Source organism: Leptosomus discolor, chromosome 9 (assembly GCF_034619465.1).
Source record: "Leptosomus discolor isolate bLepDis1 chromosome 9, bLepDis1.hap2, whole genome shotgun sequence".
Taxonomy (NCBI): domain Eukaryota; kingdom Metazoa; phylum Chordata; class Aves; order Leptosomiformes; family Leptosomidae; genus Leptosomus; species Leptosomus discolor.
In genome coordinates this window covers 42,964,096-42,987,783 of record NC_141399.1, presented here as the reverse complement: position 1 = coordinate 42,987,783, position 23,688 = coordinate 42,964,096, and the positions used below count along the sequence as shown (strand labels likewise).

The window sequence follows — 23,688 nt, the reverse complement described above, 5'->3', positions numbered from 1 at the left end:
CTAGAGCAGCAAATAGTTCTGCTGTTGCAAGTAAAATGGAAATAAAAGATTTTACATAGAAGCTACTAGAAGGAAGTTACTGAATCCTGATACTTGAATGTATTCCATAGCTTTTCATTCTGGGTAACTCTCTGGTAAAAATCAGCTCCCAAGGCATCTTTGTCCTGCTGCTGTCCTCCTTTCCAAAGCACCTGTGCTCCTACTCCCTTGACTTGCATCCCTCATTGCTGGCTCTTTAAACACTCAGCCCAGGATCAGTGTCCATGGAAATGCTTCTGTTTCTTTAAGATACTGAAAATCAAAGTAATTTGAAAAAACATCTTCCTCATTCGAGCTGTCAAAATTTGATGACTATGATAATTATTTTTTCACATTTAGTCTGAATAGAACTCTGATTATAGTTTTAAAAAAAAACCCCTAAACCTACAGAGCAGTTGTCATCTCGCTAACAGATTTTAACCTGTTAATGTTCCTGAGTGATTAAAGTCTGAATCGCTATTATAGCTGTATCTTTTATAACGTTTATCAGTAAGTTACAGTGAGGGATACAGCCTACCTTTTAGAAGTTAACAACCTTTAACATGAAGCATTTACGCTGTTGGCTTGCATGGTATCTGGAAAATGTGTTCACTCTCATTTCAGTTTAAAAGGTACTACTGTGACCTACTTCCAGGCTTTTCTCGGACAGTTTACATACTATACTTAGATCCCAAATCGCCTCCTTACTAGGATTTAGTTTTGTAACAGTTCTAAGTAAAAATTGGTCAATCTCTTTCCCAGACAGGGCTTTGTCGAGCCGCATGCCAAGTTCTGCAGCCTGTTCAGTTGGATCCAGCTCACCCAGATAGTCTCTCACATGACTTAGGTCAAGGTTAGGTAACAAACCATCTGCTGAAGCAAGTCAGCACAACGTGCTCTGCAACAGTAACTAAACAAGCTACGTCAGGCAAGATACACCAGCTATAGGCACCCCCCCGCCCCGTAATTTCCCTTGAGAAGTACAGAAAACCCTCCCTGCAAGTGAAAATGGGAGCGAGACACAAGGCTGCCAGCACTGCCGGGCGTATCCATCCTGAAATATCCCCCTATGCATGAATGGTCTGAAACACTTAGCTCTTCAAGGGCACAGAAAGGCAAAATAAAACCTTTCTGTGCTGAATTCTTTATGAATTTCTTGTCATCATGTATTCCTAACAACCAAATTCTAATTTATTACAAAAAAAGAGCACAAAATTAGCATATTTTAATTTTATAATTAACTTTAATTTATACAAACAATACATTTCATTTACTCTCCAATTAAAATAATTTCTTATCCTTAATAACACAAAGTTTAGATTTGTAACAGTTAGAAAACAAAAAAGCACCCGAGAACAACCTTCCATTATGATTTTTTTTTTGCACGTGAGAATCAAATATGCTGATCAAGGAACAACTGGGTTGCACTTTTAAATATTCATAACATTACACCAGCATATAATCACAGCACATATTTAAAAAAATAGAAAAAGCAGACATTAAATTTCTGTGTACTGGATTTAAAACTTTTTATCATGTGAAAAACTATATTCTGTATATTCTAAATCTCTTAGTGTGTAGGACTCAAAGATATATACACAGGACACGAGTAGCTCCACAAAATAAAGAAGTCACATAATTAAGTAGAGTGACTGTAAACCAGCTGTGGCTTCAATACATAGCTATGATAATTTCTTAATTGGAGAATTGAGGATCAGTCCAGTAAAAAATAGTTTATTAAGTATTTTAAGGTGACTCTTACTAGAATAGTGCTTAACTTTTTAATTTAAATGCTGCAAACTGACAAGAAAAAGAAACTGACAAAAAAGAAAGATTTCTAACGTTACCGGTAAATTCAAATATTAAAAAGAAAGCATTTTAATGGAGATAGAATTTAATTAAACAGACAAACAAACAGAAGCATTACAAAGTATGAGCAGAGAAATGAGCCAGGATAATGCTACAAGAAAAAAACCAAACAATGAACACCCCTTTCTGTGTAGGGAGGCAACTTTAAAATGAGACCACTCCTGTCACAAAGGGTACGTAAAATCTCCTTCATTTCTGTTGAGTTCTCTTCTAAGGAGCGAAGGTAATGTACATTTTATATACAGAGGGATTTCTGTGAAAAACTGATGACTAAAACCAGTTTACTGAAGCTAATCTATACCTCTAAACCTGCAAAAATAAAAGGGGAGACAGGAATTATAGATCGAACCGGACAAACTTGCAAAGCAGCCGAGGCGAACAGAAGGTGAAATGCTGCAGCAGCAGCAGGTTTACGCGTATGCTCCGAATTATGTCACAACCAAAGTTACAGAAATAAGATAACATTTTCAATCTTACCAACATTTTTGAGAAGCTAAAATCTCAGATATAATATACATGTATATAATTATTTTTTAAATTCCCTTATTTACAAATTTTACACAGGGCCAGACGCTTTATACAAGTGTATTTCCATAAACTTCAGTCATACAGAGTCCTACGGAAGTGACACAAAGGAATGATCACATAAATAAAGGTTTGCATTTCTTCCACTTTCCCAAATCAGGCCTATGAACTGAAGTTAAAGAAAATATATATATATTTGCCTTTCAATATTGTTTTTTACATAGAAAAAATTCACTTAAAAATAATCTTTAAAAAGTTAAAATGTATGTAGAGTTTTACAGGAAAAAAAAAAAAAAATCTAAGTACTGCCATACGATTACGTCCTGGAATTAAATGCATTTTTTTATATTACATTACACATATTTAAAGTAATAGAGCAGGAAACGTTTGCATCCACAGTGCTGGGTACTTCACTAATACATAAAAATTTCCTGTCTTTTCATAATATTTGTACGACACAGAGGGCATTCGTTAAGTGCTTCAGCACATTCCTTACAGGCAACTAGGTGACCACAGGGAATGAGGACAACTGATATGTCTTTAGCCATACAGATTTTACAAAGCTTTTCTTCCTGCAAGCGTCTTAACTTCTCTTCAGTACTGAGATCTAAGGAAAACAAATACATAAAAAGAAGTTAACGTACTTCGTACCATTCAATCTCTTTTTTTTATTTTTTTTTTTTTTTATTTACACACAAGGACAAGGTTTTTTCATATGATTTAAAGGTCACACCTTTAAAAAGAAAAAAAAAATGTCAAGAGATAGGAAACCAAGCTGCAGCATGGAATCCTCTGGGTTTTTTTTTTTTATTCCCTCCCCTCCCATGTCATCTCCCAGGCCAACGCAAGCAGGGAATTCAGCAAGAGCTGAATTGCAAGAGTTTGAAATATCTCTAGAATTTAGGATACGCATATTTCATTCAGGAACCATTCTTTTCACAGACAACTTTTCATTGACAACTTTCCCAAAACTTGTACAGAAGGTGAAAGAAAGGCTCGTGATACTGGTTAAGTAATTTGGATTTTTTTTTTCTCAGAGAGTTTCCTCAATGCAAAGAACAAGGATGTGATTTCCTTCCCTGCCTCTGTTTTCAAAATGCCCATATTTCAAAGCTTAAAAATTTATAATCTAGAAATATTAATTTTTAATATATTAAATTTTGCAGTGTGCACGAGCTCTTTGGTATTCCAGTATGCCCCATTTGAAAATGCAAACTTCAAACGCCTTCCCCCGTCACTTGGGGAAAGCTCTGCACAGCCAACCTCAAAAATAACATCCACCTTCATTGCAAGTTCTTTTTCACCCATAACGACCATTAAAAATCTTATTAAAGTAGCAGGCTGGTAAGATCTCTGCTCTCATGCCAACCAGAAGGTCTTTTCCTTCCCTAGGAATTCTCTCATATGCTTGTCTTAAACTCCAAGTCTCCCGAGTTAAAAATCTTGGGTTTGGCCCATTTGCAGCGTGCACCACGATGGCTTTCTGAGCATCACTTGCACGTCCCAGCAGAGCTGGAACACAAACACACACCCGCCAGCAGAACACTTTCTCTTACCGGCCAGGAAGGAAAATGCTTCTATCCCAAGCAAAATTTTATACTGAAAAATAAATAATCCCCTACTAAGATTTTTTCATTTTGAGTATAGTGACTAGTTGAAGGTATGTTGCTGTGACAGCTTCATTTTGCCACCAGAGCCCCCACACCTACAGTTATTCTTGCTTTTATTTTTAAATGTCATTGTCACGATAATTTTGGCTTTTTGGTTAGCATGAATAACCTACCCCAGAAGCAGTTATGCTATTATTTCAATATTACACACTTTTGAGGTATTAATACTACTTATTTTATAGAAGATATTCATAAATGCTGCTACGCCTAAATATAACACCCTCTTTGATCAGCTATTTTTATGTCCAAAAATAATCCCCTTGAATTTTAAGTCACAATACTGTAACTTCACCTTAGGTAAGACTGGGATCAGAGGGCAGAATAAACATATAACAATACGATATATTTCACAGACTAAAGAGCTGATATGAAAGTACACACAGAGGTTTTGTAATTGAATAAGCTCATCTTGCTCAACTGGGATTTCATTTGGTTCTTCTTCCCTTGTATTTTCTTTCTGAGCACTTAAGTCTGCTACCAGATGCTCAACAGATGTGTGACTTTCTCCAGACATCTGCAATCTCTTTTCCATGGTGTTCCTAATCTCAGACAAACTGAAACCCATGTCTATGGCACTTTGTACCACAGGATTCTGTAAGAGAGCATCTAAAACAAAAAATTAAAAAACAAAACAAAACAACAATTTAACAAGGATGAATCCAATTATGGGACAGTATTCACGATAGTTCTCTAAGACACCTTTGCAAATATCTAGCCAAAGGAACCATACTTCTGATTTGAGCATTATGCTAGTTGTAAAAACTGCATTGTCAAAACACCCAAAACTGCAGATTTGAGATGTCTTCCATCCTAGCTTTCCCAGTCTCCCTTCATCTATTTATCATATAGAAATTCTCCTAGACTTGCTATTCAAATCAACGACTTCAACTTCTTAAATAAAATGTCTTCTGTAATTAACATCACAAATTCCGTAACTGAATGTTAACTGAAATTCACCCCAAATTCCAAGGCACAGTAGATATGTAAGTGTTTGGTAACATCAATTTTAATTCAGTTCAGGGAAGAAAAAAAAAAAATCATACGTATGTTGATAGAAACCAATAAATAATATGAATTTACAAACCAAAACACAGCACCATCAGCATGCAAGGAAGCCTGTCCATGACAGGACACAACACTACTTTGGGAAACCATTTGTCACTCTGTCAGACCTCCCCCTTCCTCTTTGCAATGTAATTTTTTTTACTAGATTTGTTAGCAGCATGTCTGATTTCCAGTTCTTCCATTACATGTAAATGACTAATTTCTTCGTTACTGAACAGGATTGTTCAAAGAGCAAATTTCTAACCTAGTTTCCACACTCATAAATGAGCAGTGTGTGAGAGACTTCTAAAATAGGGTTTGTGTAACCACTCTTACTAGCAACAGCTATCATTCCCTGGGATGAAGCTGCTTGACTGTCTTCCTACTACCCCTCTAACCATCTTGTCTTTTTATTGCTTGGTATTTGTGAAAAACATCCCAGGAATGTGTAATACTGGAACACGTAACAAGCTGTTTAAGCTTTCTCAGCTTCCTAGTCCTTGCCATTTAACAGATCAACTCCTCCAGCCTCATGAGAAGCAACGATGACTGTTTCAGTTCAGTATTCTTTAACGTCCTTCCCACAGCACTACTAATTCAGTACTTGATGCATCCTTACTGGCTATAAAAATAAGACTGCATCCTATACGTACTTCTTTCATGGTTTACAATCTTTACTTTACAATATTTATCCAACCATGACTAGATTTCCCCCAAGAGAAATAAAATTCATTCCACAGTTCTTTAGAAGCAATGGAAGAGTATCATCCAACAATTTGCCTGTCATGCTTTATTTAATATCGTAATAGGATTATTTTTAATATTAACCATTTCCTTTACTATATATGCAAATATGGATCTTCCAAAATAGGGGGGAGTGGTGGTGTTTGGTTTGGGTTTGGTGGTTTTGTTTGGTTTTTAAACAGATACCTTCAGGAAGTATTGTCCCTTCAGCAGCTTCGGTCTAAAAGAGAAATATAAACAGACAAAAATCACAATTCCAGAGAAGGTAGAAGGCAACCCACACAGTTGTAAGACAGAAAATAGCTATTTGATCTCAGTTATTTTATTGACTAAAACTATTAAATCTGCTCTGAACAATTGCAGAGGGATCGGTGTTTTGTCTTTCATATGGTTTTAAATTTTCATTTTAACCCATCTTTATTGTAATCATATGTACATGATTCTTAGTCTATCAAAGAATTCTACAATAACATTGGTTTTACTTTTCAGTGACTGCTTACAAGTTTAACAATGCTCTACCAACAAGAAAAATTATCTACTCCACTTGAATAAGGGAATTATTCACCGTAAACCTGAGGATCCCACGCTATTAAAACCAGCACTTGTTCAGTACCGAATATGCAACGCAACACAGGGCACCCTCCCTGTGATCCACAACCCAGCCAAGGAGAACTGCGAGGTCTATAAACCCTGACTGACCGAACCAAAACATACTGCGGTGCCTTTCACTTTCTGCCACTGAAAGAAGCAGCAGGAGTACTAAATGACATGCAGATAATTAGAAGAGTAACTTTATATGAAAATTATGTTAAGGCTGTTTTCTATTTTAACAAAATATTTGATTAATAAGCAAGACACTTACTGTTGAATCCCTATATCCATCTCTTAAGTGAACATTATTTATAAATTCTAGCCCCTTTTCCTTTCTCACAAATCTGCACCTATAAATGAAAATATTTAGTTATAATAAAACTGCACAAGCAGCAAACAAAAATTGACTAAACTTTGGAAAGCTTCTATAAATTTCCTACATCATACAGAATATGCTTGCTTTTGAAATCTCTTACATGTTCAGTCAACATCAGCAGTGCCATTTAAACATTTCTACAAACATCTTAATCACTTCAGCAGTACTTATCTTTTTCACATTTTTGGTGAAACAGAAACCCAAGCTGAGGCCAGAGGTTTACAAAAGGTAAAGACTCCAATGAAAAACAAGCGTTATGTTAAAATGTTGGTTCTTTTAGTCTTTTGCAATCCAAGAAAACCAGTCACTGGTCAGACGGGTGCCTTAGGTGCTTGCTTTCACCATTTCCAACCAGGCCTAGCCGCTGGGCAGAGCTCTCCCCTGCCAGCAGACTTAGGGAATGCCGTAACTCCTTGACAATAGTGCTCTAGCTTCAGCAGTTACTTCACCTTCATGGTGTCCTGTTAACGGACACAGACAGCATGCTGAGAGACAGATACACTGCCCCCGAAGTTGATGTGCAAACAAAAACTCCATATAAGACAGTTAATGATCTGAGAGGAAGTAATCAAGTCTGACGTAATTTAAGCAACCTAAAATAAAAACAAACCCATATAAGGAGGAGTGAAATGCAGCATCTTAAACCATTCACTGCATCAAGCCAAAAACTTGGGATGGCATCTCTTTCAAGTGGCAGAGACTAATAATTAAAAGCTACCACTAATAATTAAAAGTAACACTACTGAAAAAAAGGATCAGCTAATGCATAAATACTAACTTCCAGCTTCCAGGGAGCCTTTCACCACAGAAGACAAATTTGGCAGCTAACACATAAAAGACATTGATTTTATCAATGTTATACAAGTAACTAAGTCTTTGTACTTTGACAGCTTTTATCCACCTGTAAGAAACAATGAGTCATACTAGTCTTCCTTTCCTCAAGACAGATTTTAGACAAAATTGGCAATCTTTCTAAAAACTACTTCTGGGTCTGGAATCCTCAATCCTTTAAAATTATGCAGAAGTATGTTTTGAACTCAATACCGCGAATGACTACTTCAGGTTTGTTTACACCATGACAGCAGTTTAGTCATTTTGTATCCTGACATGTTACAAACTTTGCAGTGCATGAAGATATTAAAATAACAATTAGAATGTAGCACTTGGATAATGAGGAAAAAAAAAAAGTCAGATACATATTCACAGAACTTCACGATTCTGCTAGCTGAGACATCAGTTAAGTCCGAACACAGAAATCTTCTCTTCCCCTACAAACAAGCTGACATACAAACAACACTGACTTAAAAGTAAAGGTATTCAGGAGGTACAGTTTCAGGGTAACCTTTCAGACTGATCACCTCCATGAGGTAGTTGTGCCCTCAGCCTCTTGAGATTTAGTTCTCTTTCCACCCACTTGAGAAGAACTCCCTCCTACCTCTCAAGACCTTAATGTCCCTTTCAGAGGCCTCCAATATAACATTAAAGCATATGTTGATAATTATATGTATAATAGCAGGACTACGGAAGGGAGAACAGATGGAACAACAAAAATAAGGACCCCATGCAAAAAATTCCTTACAATCTTTTCTACTTATTGAAGAGGAAAAATATAAACCATGGAAGATAACTGATATTCCTGTGGTGCCTATGTGACAAAAATGAAGGAGAAGGAAGTGGAGGAGGGCAACTAAAAAGAAGTTATTTTCGTAGGTCTAAACAACGCTAAGCTTCAGTCAACCTTCTGAAATCTTCATTAGTATGCTCTGTCAGTAAAATGTACTATACTGTAAATAACACTCAGACATGCCACAAGAAAACAGTAAAAAATACCTTACCCAGGAAACCATTTCGCATGTTGATCCCAAGGGTCTTCATTTTCCTTCCATTCTTGCAATCCTCCACCACAGTGGAAACACACAACATGATCACCATTACCTGAGGAAACACGTGGGAATAAAGTTACATACTTCTAGTAGGCATCACCGTAAGTCTTCAACTGAAAAGTTACATTAATAAGGAAAAAAAAAAAATTATTGATTAGCAATTGTAACTAAAAAGAATTGCATTTTCAAGGAGGACATAATACATGATTTGAAACATGTTCAGGAGAGACTGGAGCTCAAAAAAAATACAAAGTAAGTCACATGAAATGTTCCTGAATTTTATTTTAGCAAGTAATTATACAGATAAAAAGCAAAAGCTAAAAGTAATCTAATATCAAATAGCTCAATTCTCTGGTAAACAAGCCATGAAGCAGCCTACCACAAAGCATTACGGATGTTTACGTGCCTTTTTGGTCCTCCATGTCACCATGAAGATGAACAGGCTCTATCCAGCGGTAGCACAGCTGACCGAGGAGCTGTCAGGAGAAACTGCCTTTCGCCTGTTCCAGCACTACGCCTACTGTAATCAAAGAATGCGCCAGAAACTGCTTAGATATTGTGTTTATTGAGATGGGAGGAGGCATGAATAGATTTTTCCTACAGAGCTAAATCATTCTCAGGCCACGGGCAACAAAGTGTTCACAGCAGTCACTCGAACAGCCATCCGGTCTGATAAGCTGGTGCCCATCTAGAGCACCTCCAGAATACAGGTCTCACTTGGCTGTGAGAAGCTAGGTACCTTTAGGAATCCAAGAAGAAATCAATAAAAACAGTTCTACCAGGTACAAATATTGCCCATATATCACCCATACAAGAACATATCAAAGGTTTTATTTATGGCTACAAGTAAAACAAATGGAATCAGATTAAAAAGTTCTTCCGACAGCTACTAAGAGAGAAGCCAATTAAGATGAGAGCAAGAAATTATCCCAGATAATCCCTTTTTTTTGGGTGACCCAATAATAGCAACGCTGCACTCGTACAGCATCTCTCAGTGAAGAATTTCAAAGAGCTTTAAGGGCACTGTGCAATTCAATCTAATTCGGAGACAAATGCTCAAAGACGTCGGAGTCTAATCCAAGTCAAACTAAAAATAAAAGCTCTTCCACTGGCGTCAATTGTCTCCATAAAAGCTTTTACAGTAGGTGGTAACGGCATTTCCCAGTTTCAGGTGTCCAAATGCGATGATCGTGCCAACACGTGTTAACTAAATAACCCGGCACACGACCCGGCTGGGCCGGTTCAGAGGTGTCTGTACAGGCCACAAGCCCCCTCCTTAGACCTAACACAGGCAGCTGCAGGACAGCACTTCATTTTTTTAAAAATATATTAAACTTCAATAATTGTCACTGTGAAAGGTGTATTATGAGGGTTTTAGCAGGCAAGGAAAACACTGCTGGTTTACTGCTGAAAATGTATTTATGACCAAGTTTATACTTTGCTATTAAAAATACTCCATATAATGTATATCATTTTACACAAGAACTATGAAAAGTAGTTTAAAGAGTAAAGAAATTATAGCAAATCATTCCATATTAGAGTAACAAAATCCTCATTTTTTTCACAATGAGACACTTACATAAAATTTCTCTGGGAAAGATACTAGGCATTTTAAGGTCTGGCTTACCTATGCTATAAAACCCAGCTTCAGCAAGTCGCTCCTTGTCCACAGGATATACCCAAGTTAAAAACGTTTGTAAACGTCTCCCATATTTTGCCATAGATGGATTCCTTGGATGCTCTGCAGTGCTCAGACCACTTCTCCCAAGCTCAGCAGGAATAGATTCAACTGGAACATTTCCAATGTCCCGGCCCAGGACAAAAAAGCATTTGGGAAAATGCCTCTTGTGTTCTGACCAAGCTCTGTCACTGGGTTCCCACTTTTTCAATTTTCCACCACAACAAAAACATGCCACTTGATCGCCAACACCTGTATAATAGAATCCAGCATTAGCCAATTCCTCTGGTGTCAACTGGCTACCGAGGGGCCAGTTGTGAAAAGACTTTAATCTTGTCTCTTCACTGCACATAGCAGGGTTTTTAGGATACAGATTATCTGACATATCCACAACCTGCCTAGTTCTCAAAAGGTAATCTGCCTCCACATCAGATGGGTCATCCAGAGTACACGGGGGGGCTGAACTGCTGGAACCATTTTCAGTTCTATGCTGGTAGTTCTGGGCAAGAGGATGTATATTATTTTCCAGAAAAGTAGATTCAGTAATAAACCTGCAATTTGGGGAAAGCTTTTTGTGTCTCTCAACTGCAGAATCCCCAGGTGCCCATCCTTCAATAGTTGTATGGCAACTGAAGCACTTCACCTTGTCACCTTCTCCAGTATAAACAAAGCCAGCTCGTGCTAGTGCTGATGCCGAAACTGGACAGCCAAGTGGAAATCCAACAAAAGTTCCTAGTCGATGGGGCTCCTGTGCCCATTCCTGGTCACAGTCAGTGTCTGGAGTGGCACAAGCTTCCGAGTTGTCTGGGCCATTACACGTCATCTCTTCATAAGCAGGGGGCTCCTTTCAGATTTCCTAAACAAAGAATAAACGTTTTACTTCCACAGACAGAGGAATAGATCATACCCATACGCAAGCCTGGAAACTGGCTAAATTCAACTAGCCATCCTTTATGTATTAAAATAACGCCTCTTTCTCCCCCCTCCCATCTTACCCTTGCCTGCCTCTACTGCCATGCAAACACCGAAACACTAAAAACAATGTAAAAAAAAAAAAATCTATAAAGAAAGGCAGGAAGGTCATTAAGTTTTACAGGCCAGTAAAAATTTACCTGGAAAACACACAAGTTTATACATTTATAGCTTTAAAAGCTTGTTCTACTTCTTAACAAACACACATTGCAAGAATGAAATCAACAAAATATTTAACAAAAGCTCTAGGCAAAACCCTGCTACAAGGCTTCTGAACCCAAAATACAAAGTTACTGAATTTAAAATAGCGGTCTAAGCCAGACCATATTTGCAATATTTTACAGCACACACAATTGTCCAAAACACAACTGTCTTTATTTTTCCCCGTACGAAGGTGTGTTGGGTTTGCGTGGCAAGGGGGGCTGCAGGGATGGCTTCTGTGAGAAGCTGCCAGAAGCTTCCCCCATGCCCAATGCAGCCAATGCCAGCTGGCTGCAAGGTGGACCCACTGCTGGCCAAGGCTGAGCCACTCAGTGACGGTGGTGGCACCTCTGGGATAATGTATTTAAGGGGAAAAATTTGCTGCACAACTGGGCAACTGTAGCCAAAGACAGGAGTGAGAATATGTGAGACAAGCAACTCTGCAGACACCAAGGTCAGTGAGGAAGGAGGGGCAGGAGGTGCTGCAGGCACGGAGCCGAGATTCCCCTGCAGCCTCTGGTGCAGACCATGGTGAGGCAGGCTGTCCCCTGCAGCCCATGGAGGTTCACAGTGGAGCAGATATCTGCCTGCAGCCCATGAAGGACCCCACACTGGAGCAGGTGGATGCCCAAAGGAGGCTGTGACCCCATGGGAAACCCATGCTGGAGCAGGCTCCTGGCAGGACCTGTGGACCTGTGGAGAGAGGAGCCCAGGCTGGAGCAGGTTTGCTGGCAGGACTTGTGACCCCATGGGGGACCCACACTGGAGCGGTCTGTTCCTTAAGGACTGCACCCCATGGAAGGGAGCCACGCTGGAGCAGTTCATGAAGAACTGCAGCCTGTGGGAAGGACTCAAGTTGGAGAAGCTCATGGAGGAGTGTCTCCTGTGGGAGGGACCCCACACTGGAGCAGGGGAAGAGTGCAAAGAGTCCTGCCCCTGAGGACCCATTCCCCATCCCCCTGCACCACTTGGGGGAGGAGATAGAGAAATCGGGAGTAAAGTTAAGCCTGGGAAGAAGGGAGGGGTGGGGGGAAGGTGTTTTTTCAAGACTTGGTTTTATTTATCATTATCCTACTCCAGTTTATTTAATAATAAATTAAATTGATTTTTCACCAAGTCGAGTCTGTTTTGCTCATGACGGTAATTGCCAAGTGATTTCCTTGCCCTTATCTCGACCCATGGGCCTTTGGTTATATTTTCTCTCCTCTTTTCAGCTAACGAGGGGAGTGATGGAGCAGCTTTGGTGGGCTCCTGGTGTTCAGCCAGGGTCAACCCACCACAGGCAGCCATGACCACCATGCCCATTACAGATGGGCAGCAACTGGTAAAACCATCATCAAAAAGAAAAAAAAGCCTTTGGTCTCGTGTTGTACTGTAAAGACAAACATCTCAGTTTTCCTTTTAGCAAAACATCTGTGAAATAAACTATCAGATGTTTCACTGGGGCATTTTACCAAAGTGCTCTGCTCTTAAGATCAGCATCTTGGACTACTCAGTGCTAGCACTGGTGCCCAGTGCACTGCTTCCCCTTCCCAAGCCCTGCCTACACTCTCTATCCAAAGTTCCTGCACCTCTTCCATCACCTCAGCGTTTCCACCCTTTCCTCCCCGAAGCAATGTCACTCTCCTTACCACCTGTCTCACATTTCTACTCCTGCCAATGCTCCCCCAGGGTGAGTACCAACCTGTGAGTTCTGCCCCGTGTCCTTCTGTGCCAGAAGGCCACTAAGAGCACTCAGACAAGCCCCTTGTTTCATGAGGATGAAAAAGCATCTTGGTTCCCACAGGTCCTGTGGAAGAACCACAAACTGACACAGTCATCACCTTCATCCCAAGATAGATGAAGTCAAAGCACAGTAAAAATTCATCTCTTCTCCTGACAAGTGCAGCGATATTACTGACTTGGAAAGTCTTGGGTAAAACACAAGCTACTGCTGATAGAGAGCTCAAACTTACTCCTTTATTAAGTGGCAAATTAAATTACGAGACTGCCCACATGGACCTCTTAGCATAAAGCAATAATAATTCAGCATTAGCAAAAAGAAATTCATATAAGGAGGAACAGGATAGGTATTTATTTGAACAAGTGTTCGCCTTCATTTTCTGAATCCTGAAATGTATCCATTTCCAGTCCTCACCTTTAGAAGGTAGGCCACCCGGCAAAAATTTGGCTTCCTCAACACCTGCATTAATATTGATTATACTTTCTGTAAGGTCAATGCAGATGTTACAATTATAATAATTGCTTATTTAATACCAGATTTAGCTTCTACAGGAAAGACAAAACCTTTTTTAAAGTTCTGAAGGGGGAGGGGAAAATTAAAGTGACTATGCATTGCAGGATCGCTGCCTCCTTTGCCAAGATGACAAAGATAATTAACCTATGAGAGGGTTGAGAAAATGTGATGTTAGAGACCCAGCATGCTTGCTTCACGTCATGACGGGCACAAGACTACTTCTGAGCACCAGCTTTAATTCCTTCTGTAAGTCACTTTGTGACTAACGTAATGACACTAGAAATTATACTGTGGTTTTCTGTTCTAGCTGAGCAAATTCAAAAATAGCTTCTGAATAAATTACATTGACTGACCTACAAATCTGACCTATATGCTTGTTTTGACTTTGAAGGGCAAAAAAAAATAATCAGTAATTACATGCAGTAATATGAAAGCTGTCACAATACATGTATTTTTTAATATACATACATATATTGAAACCAATCAATTTTTATAACAAAAGTTTAAAAGTTCATGTTTATTTCCTTTTAAAATCTTATTTTAAATCCTCTAGGACTGTTTCTGTAAAGATCTCAAGTGACCTTATGGCTCTATCATCATTACCTCTACACCGCATTCGTAAAATAATTTGCATTACTCGAATACCACTAGCTGCATACTCATTTTCTTACCTGCATGCCTAAAAGACTTCCTACAAAGCCTACCTCACATCCTTTCAGAGACTCCTTTTCAAAATGTACATTGAAAAAAACAAACAAATGCACATGCTATCAGTGTATCTTCATTTCTACTTTACTTACATATAAATGAGTTCAAAAACAGTGAAAAAACAACTCATCCTATTTAAATTTTTACATATTAACTTTTTTTTTTTGTTTTATATCTAGTCTAAAATCAGAATAGAGCTCTTACATCCTCTCTTTCATCTGTCGCGTACAAAATAACCGCGGCAAATCGGAGACGATCTATTCAGCCGCCCTCTGTAATTTGCCCTCCCTGTCCTCAGTGAGATCGGGGGTAACAACAGACCAAGGTTCAAGCCTGACTTTACTGAAGACACAAAGATCACACTTGGTTTGTGCTTTTTTGTTCCTTATGCCACATGGGGTGACCATATATTACAATGATGACTATGATATGTGAAGTTAAAAAACACTTAAGAGACAGAATTAATCATGTCCCCACTTCTTGTAAACGATCTACTTGTTTTAAGCACCACTTAACTGCTCCATTATCAGAACGTGCTTGAAAATCTGCCATTCTTAAAGAGAAAAATTCTGATATGGCAGTATCATATGGATAAAGACTAAAAACTAGATTAATATATACCACATACATCTACATATATTTAAAACTTTACTGTAACATTAATGCACTGCTTAGAGTAACTCATTATTTTTCATAAGCTGAAGAACAAACACCGTATCTTAAGTAAGGCCTAGGTTCTCCAGTGCCCTCTGATAGGGTTGATCTTCAAATCACCCTCACGCCCCATGAGCAAGCCTGGGTCTTCCCACATCAGAAAATTTAAGAAACCTTGTAACATTTTTTTTTTTTAGTAAATAAACTGAAAATTCCAGAAGTTTTTATTTCACGCAATTGGGAAACTTCTACTTTTTAGATAATTTCATTCCAAAGACCCCACTTCTTTTAAAGCAGGCTTCATTTTCAGAGCGCCTATACACATAAAACGTTTAATTGTGCATTTAATTGTGCATTTTCGCATCTTCTCCCAAAATAACTTCTCACCTTTAAAAATATGGGCTGCAGAACTCAAAATATCACGTAGGTGGTACATCTTATATATGACAGACCTTCCTAATAGAAATAACAGCATGAGTTTTAAACTATTACTTAAATCAAGTTGTATTCATTTTACTCCATTCGCTCTGTTGATCCTCTTGGTGTTTCCCAGAAAGATGTGTGTGTGTTCTAATGACACTAAGGAACTGAGAAGGAAACACTTGGGCAAAGACACAAAGACAGAAGGAAGAGGATCAAAGACTAAAGTGAAATATCAGAAATCAGGGTGGAGGTGATATTCCATTAACTGAGATGTTATTTTTCAGTTTTATTGATGGCTTTTAATTAACTGTGAATTCTAGCAAAAAAACCCTAACAGAACTACCTAAAATTCAGTATCTGTACCACCCTCAACTGCAATGGAAATCACTGGATAATGCCTTTCAGCCAGATGTAATGGCAGCATCTGAAGCAGAAAAAATTATCTCCATGCATGGTTCTAACAATTCAGGGAAAATATAATTGGAAATAAGCATTAGGATAAAACTATAACAAACTTATACGCATTCGTCACTCCAAACATTGAGATCGGCGGCTTTATTCTTTCAAACAGGTTTTTCTACAGTGCTACGAACACTTCAATACTCCTTCTGTTAACACAGTGCATAATAAAAAATATTATGTCCTCAACATGGCGATAAATCAAAGTATTTGCCACGTTTGGATTCTCTGGCGGTAAGCAATCTATCTCAATCCTCACAACCAGAGCAATGTGAAAAGCACATACCAAAAGAGCGGTATTTACTGACAGAAGGTCCAATCGCCACAGATCAATTACGAAGTAACTGTTTCAAATTATATCAACTACATTATTTAATCTTGATCTTCTGGAGCAGAGATTCAACCAGCGTTCTGGAAGGCTCTCAAAACCAGGTCTAAACACTACAATGACAGAAGCGGGACAAATCCCTCACAGGTACCTGCGAGCTTTAACAACGCTCTATCCACATTACGAAGCTCTTTCCTTACAACAGCCCCTCTAACATAGTTTGTTTACATTCCAGTATAATTTTATCTAAGAGAAAAAGACATTAACATATTTATTGAGCATTGAGGCAAACTCTTCACCTGGGTAAGTACTGCTTTAAATAGAACATTAGTACTACTTTAAATGCAACATCAAGTTTAATTATTTCTATTTCAAACAACTGTTAAAAACAACTGTTCAAAGTATAAAATTAAAACTAGCTTAGGATTCATATCTCTACACAGGTATTTTAACAGTTGCCTTACTCCAGTTAGTTGGAGTAATGATTTAGAACAATATCCTGCATGGTAACAGCACTCAGACAAACATTAACTGCAGAAGAAAAATAACTGAAGGTAAATTTTTGAATGGTTTATGGTAAAGAAACATAAATTAATAAAAAGCAGCCAACTAAGACATGTACACAAGACTTTACAGTACATACCAGCAGCACACCCGAGTTCAGAGAGTATACTTTGTGTATACGGAAGTTAATTAAGCTTTTCCGCATAGATTTAATCAATCACATATGAATTAAAGGTAGAAGGTCCAAAAATGTTCAAGTTCATCTTCACTTATCAAACTCCGGAGATTTTTTTTAAGTATCATTGAAGCATTAAGTTATCTTCTTATATACACAGTGAGTAAACAAAGCCTATTTCAGCCTGAAAGACTTCCAGAAGCCAAGCCAAGTTTAATCCCGCTTTTAAACATCTGAAGGTATTTGTCACAAGACACTTCCCACTTTCAAGCTAAAGTACCGATTTATATAGTCTACTGGTTACGTTTCAGGAAAAAAAAATAAAGACAAAAATTCATAGCAAAAATGTTAACTTATCAGGCAAAATTGTACATTGTGGTTTTGCAAGCCAAACATACTCAATTCAGGTTTAGAAATACTAACAGGTATGATTTTTATGCAAAAATATGACATCATCACATTACCTAGATCTGAAATGCTTCACAGGTAAAGTACAGAACCCGCTTTTCTTTCAAGTGTATTTCATTAGATAATTATTTCCACCCTTAATCCTAAACCAGACTGGCATTATAAGGAGCTATTTTTAATTCACCCACATGACAAGCACGGCAGTAACCTGCAAGTCACAGAGCTACTTGCACAGCCTCAGGTTCCTGACCAAAGGGTACACAAATATGGAGCTTCTACTACTTGACATGCTGACTATGAGAGCAACGTTAGTGTTTATCGTTGACTGAATTTTGAAACGTGAGAGCAGTGCACCAAGCAAATACCAAACAGAACATACTGTACCAGCTGACACACAGATTATGCATATGTCACTGCACTGAATTTCACTTCGTGCCTGCTCAGCTGCAATTAGATCAAGGAAAGTGCATGCTGCTAACTGAAAGCATATTTATAAACATTAAATCCACAAGAAACACAGGATTTATTTAAACAGTGTTTACAGATCTTAGCATACCTACATCTAAGTATCAATAGCCATTTTTTTTAAATTCTGCTTAGAGATATTCTTTTTCACCTTATTTTATACCAAGGGTATGCATCTACACAATGCCTCTTGATTCAGTGCCAAAGCTTACATAAATCCATCAGCTCAGCTTCACTCCAAACAGGTCCTACTCAGCTTCCCATCAGGGTGTACCATGGCAGGAAGTCAGTCAGCTGCCCAAGGTTATAGTAGGCTATTAGATCCTCCTAATTCTGGACTCCAGTCACAAAGACTTTTACAGTCTCTCCATTTTAGGAATATATATAACCAGGCTAATAGAAAGATTTTGAGAATGATTTTCATATTGTATTCTTCTTCATGAAGAAGTCATACAGGTATGGAATACAGCAATAAACAACATGAGTGGATTCATGGCAGTGCTCTCAGTAGATAAGAGTGGGACAAATTTGCATCTGCTAAGGGCAAAGAAAAAAAAATAATTGTTTTTGTGAACTTGCAAGTTTACATGATAAGACAGATGTCCTCAGAAGAACTTTAGCTGTATGTGTGAGAAGGAAGGAGTAAATAGCAGCTGCTATAGAAAAAACTGGCATGAGGTGTCAAAAGTCAAACGTAAGACAGAATCAATTAGTCATTAATGAACGTATAAATCAGTGTTATCCAAAGTGACCAAGGAAGAGGAAGGACTAAAGGTCTGGAGAAAAACATTTTAGCTCCACCACACCTTGCTAAGTGTTTAGTGCAAAGCCAAGTGTGAAAGAGATGTTGGCATTTTTAATTTGGACACAGGAAAACCTATCTAAAGCAAAGGTTTAGTTCAGACAGCTGCTGCCACTGGAATGAATCACCTACAGATGACAGTACCTAAAAATAAGGGATAAGGGGGGAAATCAACCCCCCAAAAAACCACCAAAAAAAACCCCAAAACCAACACACAAAAAAATCCTCTCAAACCCCAAACGTGAAGCATACTGAGAAAGAGATGGAAAGAGGGACTAAAGGTAGAGATCAGGAGAGCCAACACCAAGAGCACAAGACTTCAAATAACCCCCCACCAAAACTGTAAGAAAGGAAGGATCAATCCTGACGGTCTCAAATGTCTCTGGCAGTTCCAGTAAGATGAATGTTTTATTCATGGCATAAGCAGGAATATAATGAAGCATTTTTCATGAAAGGCACTGTACTCCTGTACATCATACAGAAGTCTGTGTATGGCTTAGCTATCAATTTTTGATTACAAGGTCACCTGAATCGTACCATTTAAGTTTATTGAGATTCTGGAGGTATTCTTTCATAGGGAAAGACTAATTTTTACATTTCTGGCTTTCTCCCTCCCCCCCCAAACTTTGGAAAATCTGCCTATTAGTTTTTCTACCCTGTTTCCATATCCCTTACCAGTACCTTGATTTTCTTAATTATTCCACTGTTCCCCCCTCTTAGAAAAGGCTTCTTACACAACTCACTGTAAAAATACATTTCAAATTCAGTACTACAACACCACCATATGCGGTAATTTTTCAAAAGATTCTTCATTTTTACATTATACACTTATATTTTCATGTGTAATTCAAGTGATATAAAATCTATGTTTTATATAATTTTTATGTTTTAATTTTAGAACATTTTCTTATTAATTGCTGTATTATTAAGAGGAACTTGATTTAGCTTCAGGTTCTTCCTCAAGAAATTGAGACTAAACTTCTAGAAATTTTCCCTCTAATAGAAAACCCCTTGCAAGTTGTATTTAATACAATTTGAAGCATACTTCCACCCATGAAAGTCTACCAACATGTTTGGGGGGTATGCAAGCTATGCAGCTCCCACCTTCCTAAAAGCAGAAATGACAAGTTACTTTTATCAACTATGAAGCAGATGAGCTAAATAAAAATAAATCAATTAGAAGTTTAAATCTGTGATTGTAAATGTATCGCTATAGAAACATAATCCCTAAAAGTTCAGTTACTGCTCTTCTGGTTAAGAAACAAAAAAATACCCAGTCAATGGGGGTATATTATGAAGAATAGCCAATAGTAAAAATTAGCTACCTAAACTTGCAGTGCCCTGGGATGCATCTCCTTTCCTGAGCATAAAGTTTATTTCAGCTTTTAGTGTTACATCCTTTTACAAGCCATTTAAACTTATAATTGAAGAAAACAATGGAAAAAGACAGCACCTTTCATCAAGGAGACATAATGATATGGAACTTAAGCTACGGCAGCAGCATTAATGCCACAGAAAAACTGCTGAATCTTCTGGATCCTAAAGAACGAAGTTGTAAAACCACACAAGTACACACAGTCCGTCACCTCCCAACTCACCCACCAGCGAGGGTGTTCCCTTCCATCCAGCTAATATTCCCAACCACACCAGCGCTGCTTAGGTCATTATTCACATTCATTTAACTGCAGCCTGATGCAGAAGCAACATCATGATACTTTCTGGTATCACTGGCATGAATGCTTTCCCATTAAAGAACGAGATTAATTGCATACATATTTTTACATACATATATATACACACACATCTATGTATGTATATGCACACAGAACTCATCATCTTGTAAACTTGGAAATCTCTCTTGAATCATCCTCTTAATTTTAATTTTAAGTTTGTCAGGAAATTGAGATGACTTGGGGGTTAATTCTAATTAAAATACTGTATCAAAAGTGAACTATGAAAGTTGCACCTGCTCAAAACACTCTGCTTGCCTTTCTATTTAATAAGAAACTCTGTCAAACATAGAAGGACAACAAACTGCAAGATATGTACAGCGTCATTTTACATTTTATATGACGGGAGTGACATTCAATTCAAGCTTTGCAGCATGCCTTCTTCAGTCTTAACATACTTCCAACCTTCACACACAGCTACTTTTTTCATGTTCAAAAATCTTGCTATTTCTGAAGCCTGACTTTCAATCATCATGTTCAAAATATTTTGGATTAGAACTCCGCAAGACAGACCACATGCTATGAAAAATAAAAAGCAGCAAAGAACTGTACACTGTTAACTCCTGAAACAAAAAAATGCTAAAGGTACTTACAATAGTTTTCCCCTTAGAAATTAGTATCCAATGAGCCCAAGTTTAGTAATAGATTAATCAATACTGGTTTCATCTCTATTTTCCACCAATCTTTAGAACAAATGCCAATATTTACATTCCTGTTAATAGAAAAAGTTTAAAAAACTTCCCTTTTCACAGAACCTTTAGCATAGTTTACGAAGGCACAACTCCAAAACTATGATTAAAAAAATAAATAAATTTATAAATCTATCCTGTGGCCAAGAAATCCAAATTAAAACATATTCTAAAGTTGAAAGAGTCTGAGGTCAGGGAAAGTTTGAAATTCAGGTGTTTTACTGAAACTGGCAAGGGACATAAGATTGGGAAGACTCCAGAATATCCAAAGAGGGCAAAACAAAATTCTGGAATTAAAAACCAGAGGGCAGAAAAAGGAGAAAGACTGTAACAGCAGACAGAGTAAGATCCAATGATCCAGGCTTCTCTTCTCTCTCCTAGGAAGCTCTGCATCTGATTATAAACTGGATTTTCTGAAACTCTTCAGCTCCCTGCAGCTGTCTCACCCACCCTGGGAGGAAAGCAACAGGCACAGAAGCACTACCGCAGGTACACAGAAGCTTGAGCTGAAATCCATCTTCATACTTCAAAAACCTAGATATGAACCCACGTTTTCTTACTGTTCTGATAACAACTGCAAGTCTGCTTTCTATCAGCAGGAGTAGTCAAAAAAAACCCAACCAAACGACAACCCTCGTCAGAATTCTTTCACTTTTGCTGCTAGTTACAAAGGGCAAGGTCAGAGGAGGTACCAAACAATCATTAACTTGCTCCTTTGCCCTTCTTGGCCAATGCTGTAGATGCCCAGCTTTCTACAGAAAGAAGTAGTTGGGTGTTCTTTAAAGGGCCTTAAAGAAAACTGCAAAGCAATTGGGTAGATAGCAAAATGAAGCACTTAGGAAAAAGAAAAATATCCAAATATAAGCTTAATCAACAGATCCATCACATCACAGACAATACTTCACTGTCGTCTTCTCTGTTACGTGGTCATTTATTTCATAATAAACAAAGAGTAGATTAAGTTAATGTATATCCTACTGCTCCTTGTTAAGGTATTAGATTAAAAAAAAAAAGCATTTGACAAAGTGATTTTTTTTTTCTCCCAGTCGGTTGCTTTTCCTTACAAATTGGTCTACTGTAAGATCTTGTAGTTTCTAATTGTTCACTTAACAAACAAAACCTTCCCACTTGGCTATAGGAAGTACTAAAATCACAACGTAAGATTGTAGCAACGGAGAAGGAAAGGAGTTTTGCAAAAGTATCTAAAGGCAGTTTGAAGAATAAATTTACACTTCTTAGCAGATGCAGATTAAGAACAGTTAAAAAGGACAGAAATTACGAAGACTAAAGGTAGTTCTTATACCCATTTGTAGGGCTTCTATTAGGAAGACAGGCACATCAGAGAGACAGTACTACAGAAACAGAAGCACACCAGCTGTTACAAAAGAAATTTATCAGCATAATTACATAGCCATTGTGTGAAAGAGAAGTGCTTGAATTTACGTTTGAATTACAGCTGAAAAAAATATGATTTGAGCGAACTTCTTCCTGCAGAAACCTTAATAACTACTGAATTCTTACCATGGAAAATCTGAACAAAATGCGGTTTTACTAACAAGAAGGAAAAAAGGCATTCTAAAAGTGTTCGGTCTATTATAAAAAAAAAAAAAAGGGGGGGGGGGGCAAGGGGCGATATTCAAGTATGTCAAAAGACCCAAAAACGACCACGAAAGTGCGTATTAGCATAAGAAATCCTTCTTTCACGTAAGTAAAGAGGGGACAACACTAAATGCCCTATCCAGAGGAGAGCCCCTCGTGGAACCCCAAGCCGGTAGCCGGGGCACGGACCCCAGACCCGCCCGGAGGCTCAGGGTGACCCGGCGGGGCAGGCCCGGCCCGGCCGCGCCGGCGGAGGGGGGCGCGCCCCGTTCCCATGGCAACGCCTCCCGCGGCTGGCGACCGCCCCCGCCGCCCGGCAGAGGTCAGGGGCAGCGGCGCCCCCGCCAGCCCTCGGGCCCCCCGGCACCGTGTGCGCGAGGGGCGGGAGGGCCCCGGGCAGCGCGGAGGAACCGAGCCCCTTGCCCCGCGCGGGGAGCCCCGCCAGAGCGGACAGCCGGGGAGCCCGTCCCGCCCTCTGCCCCGGGGTACCGACAGCCGCGGCCGTGCCCGCCTGACGACTCACCGCGCCGCGCCGCGCCCCCCTCCTCGTCGGCACCGGCTGCAGGAACCGCTCAGCAGCCACCGCACGCCGAGAAAATGGCGGCTCCCGGCAGCCTCTCCGGCCCCGCTCCGCCGCTCGGAGGCCAAAAGGGAGCAGCGCCCCCTGGCGGGCCGGGGGGGGGGGGGGGGCGCGGCGCGGCAGGTCCGCGCTCGCCGGCGGAGGGCGGCGCGTAGTGGCCGCAGCGGGGAAGCGCAGGGCGGCAGCGCTCGCCGCGGGCCTTGCTCGGTGCCGACGCCTCATCCTCGCTCCTCAGCCGCCTCATCCCCGCGCCTCATCCCCGCGCCTCATCCCCGAGCTTCAGCCCCGTGCCTCAGCCCCGTGCCTCAGCCCCGCTCCTCAGCCGCCTCAGCCAGCTCAGCCCCGCGCCTTAGCCCC

At 39.3% G+C, this 23,688-nt stretch overlaps 1 protein-coding gene across 1 annotated transcript; it reads right to left on the bottom strand.

Moving 5' to 3' along the window:
* Positions 1-1,241: 1,241 nt before the first annotated feature.
* XIAP (X-linked inhibitor of apoptosis) lies at positions 1,242-23,305 on the bottom strand. Its single transcript, XM_086470147.1, has 7 exons — positions 23,275-23,305; positions 10,348-11,254; positions 8,673-8,772; positions 6,733-6,811; positions 6,057-6,090; positions 4,464-4,688; positions 1,242-3,019 (listed from the first exon to the last, which is right to left on the bottom strand). The coding sequence occupies exons 2-7, from the start codon at positions 11,219-11,221 to the stop codon at positions 2,826-2,828; spliced, it is 1,506 nt and encodes a 501-aa protein (XP_086326273.1). The 5' UTR covers positions 11,222-11,254; positions 23,275-23,305; the 3' UTR covers positions 1,242-2,825.
* Positions 23,306-23,688: the final 383 nt, after the last annotated feature.

Coding starts and splice junctions, on each gene's coding strand:
- XIAP (XM_086470147.1), bottom strand. CDS start 11,221: ATGACGTGTAATGGCCCAGACAACTCGGAAGCTTGTGCCACTCCAGAC. Junction 8,773..10,347: donor AGCTGGGTTTTATAGCATAG/GTAAGCCAGACC, acceptor GTGTTTCCTCAG/GTAATGGTGATCATGTTGTG. Junction 4,689..6,056: donor AGGGACAATACTTCCTGAAG/GTATCTGTTTAA, acceptor TTTTTGTTTTAG/ATGCTCTCTTACAGAATCCT.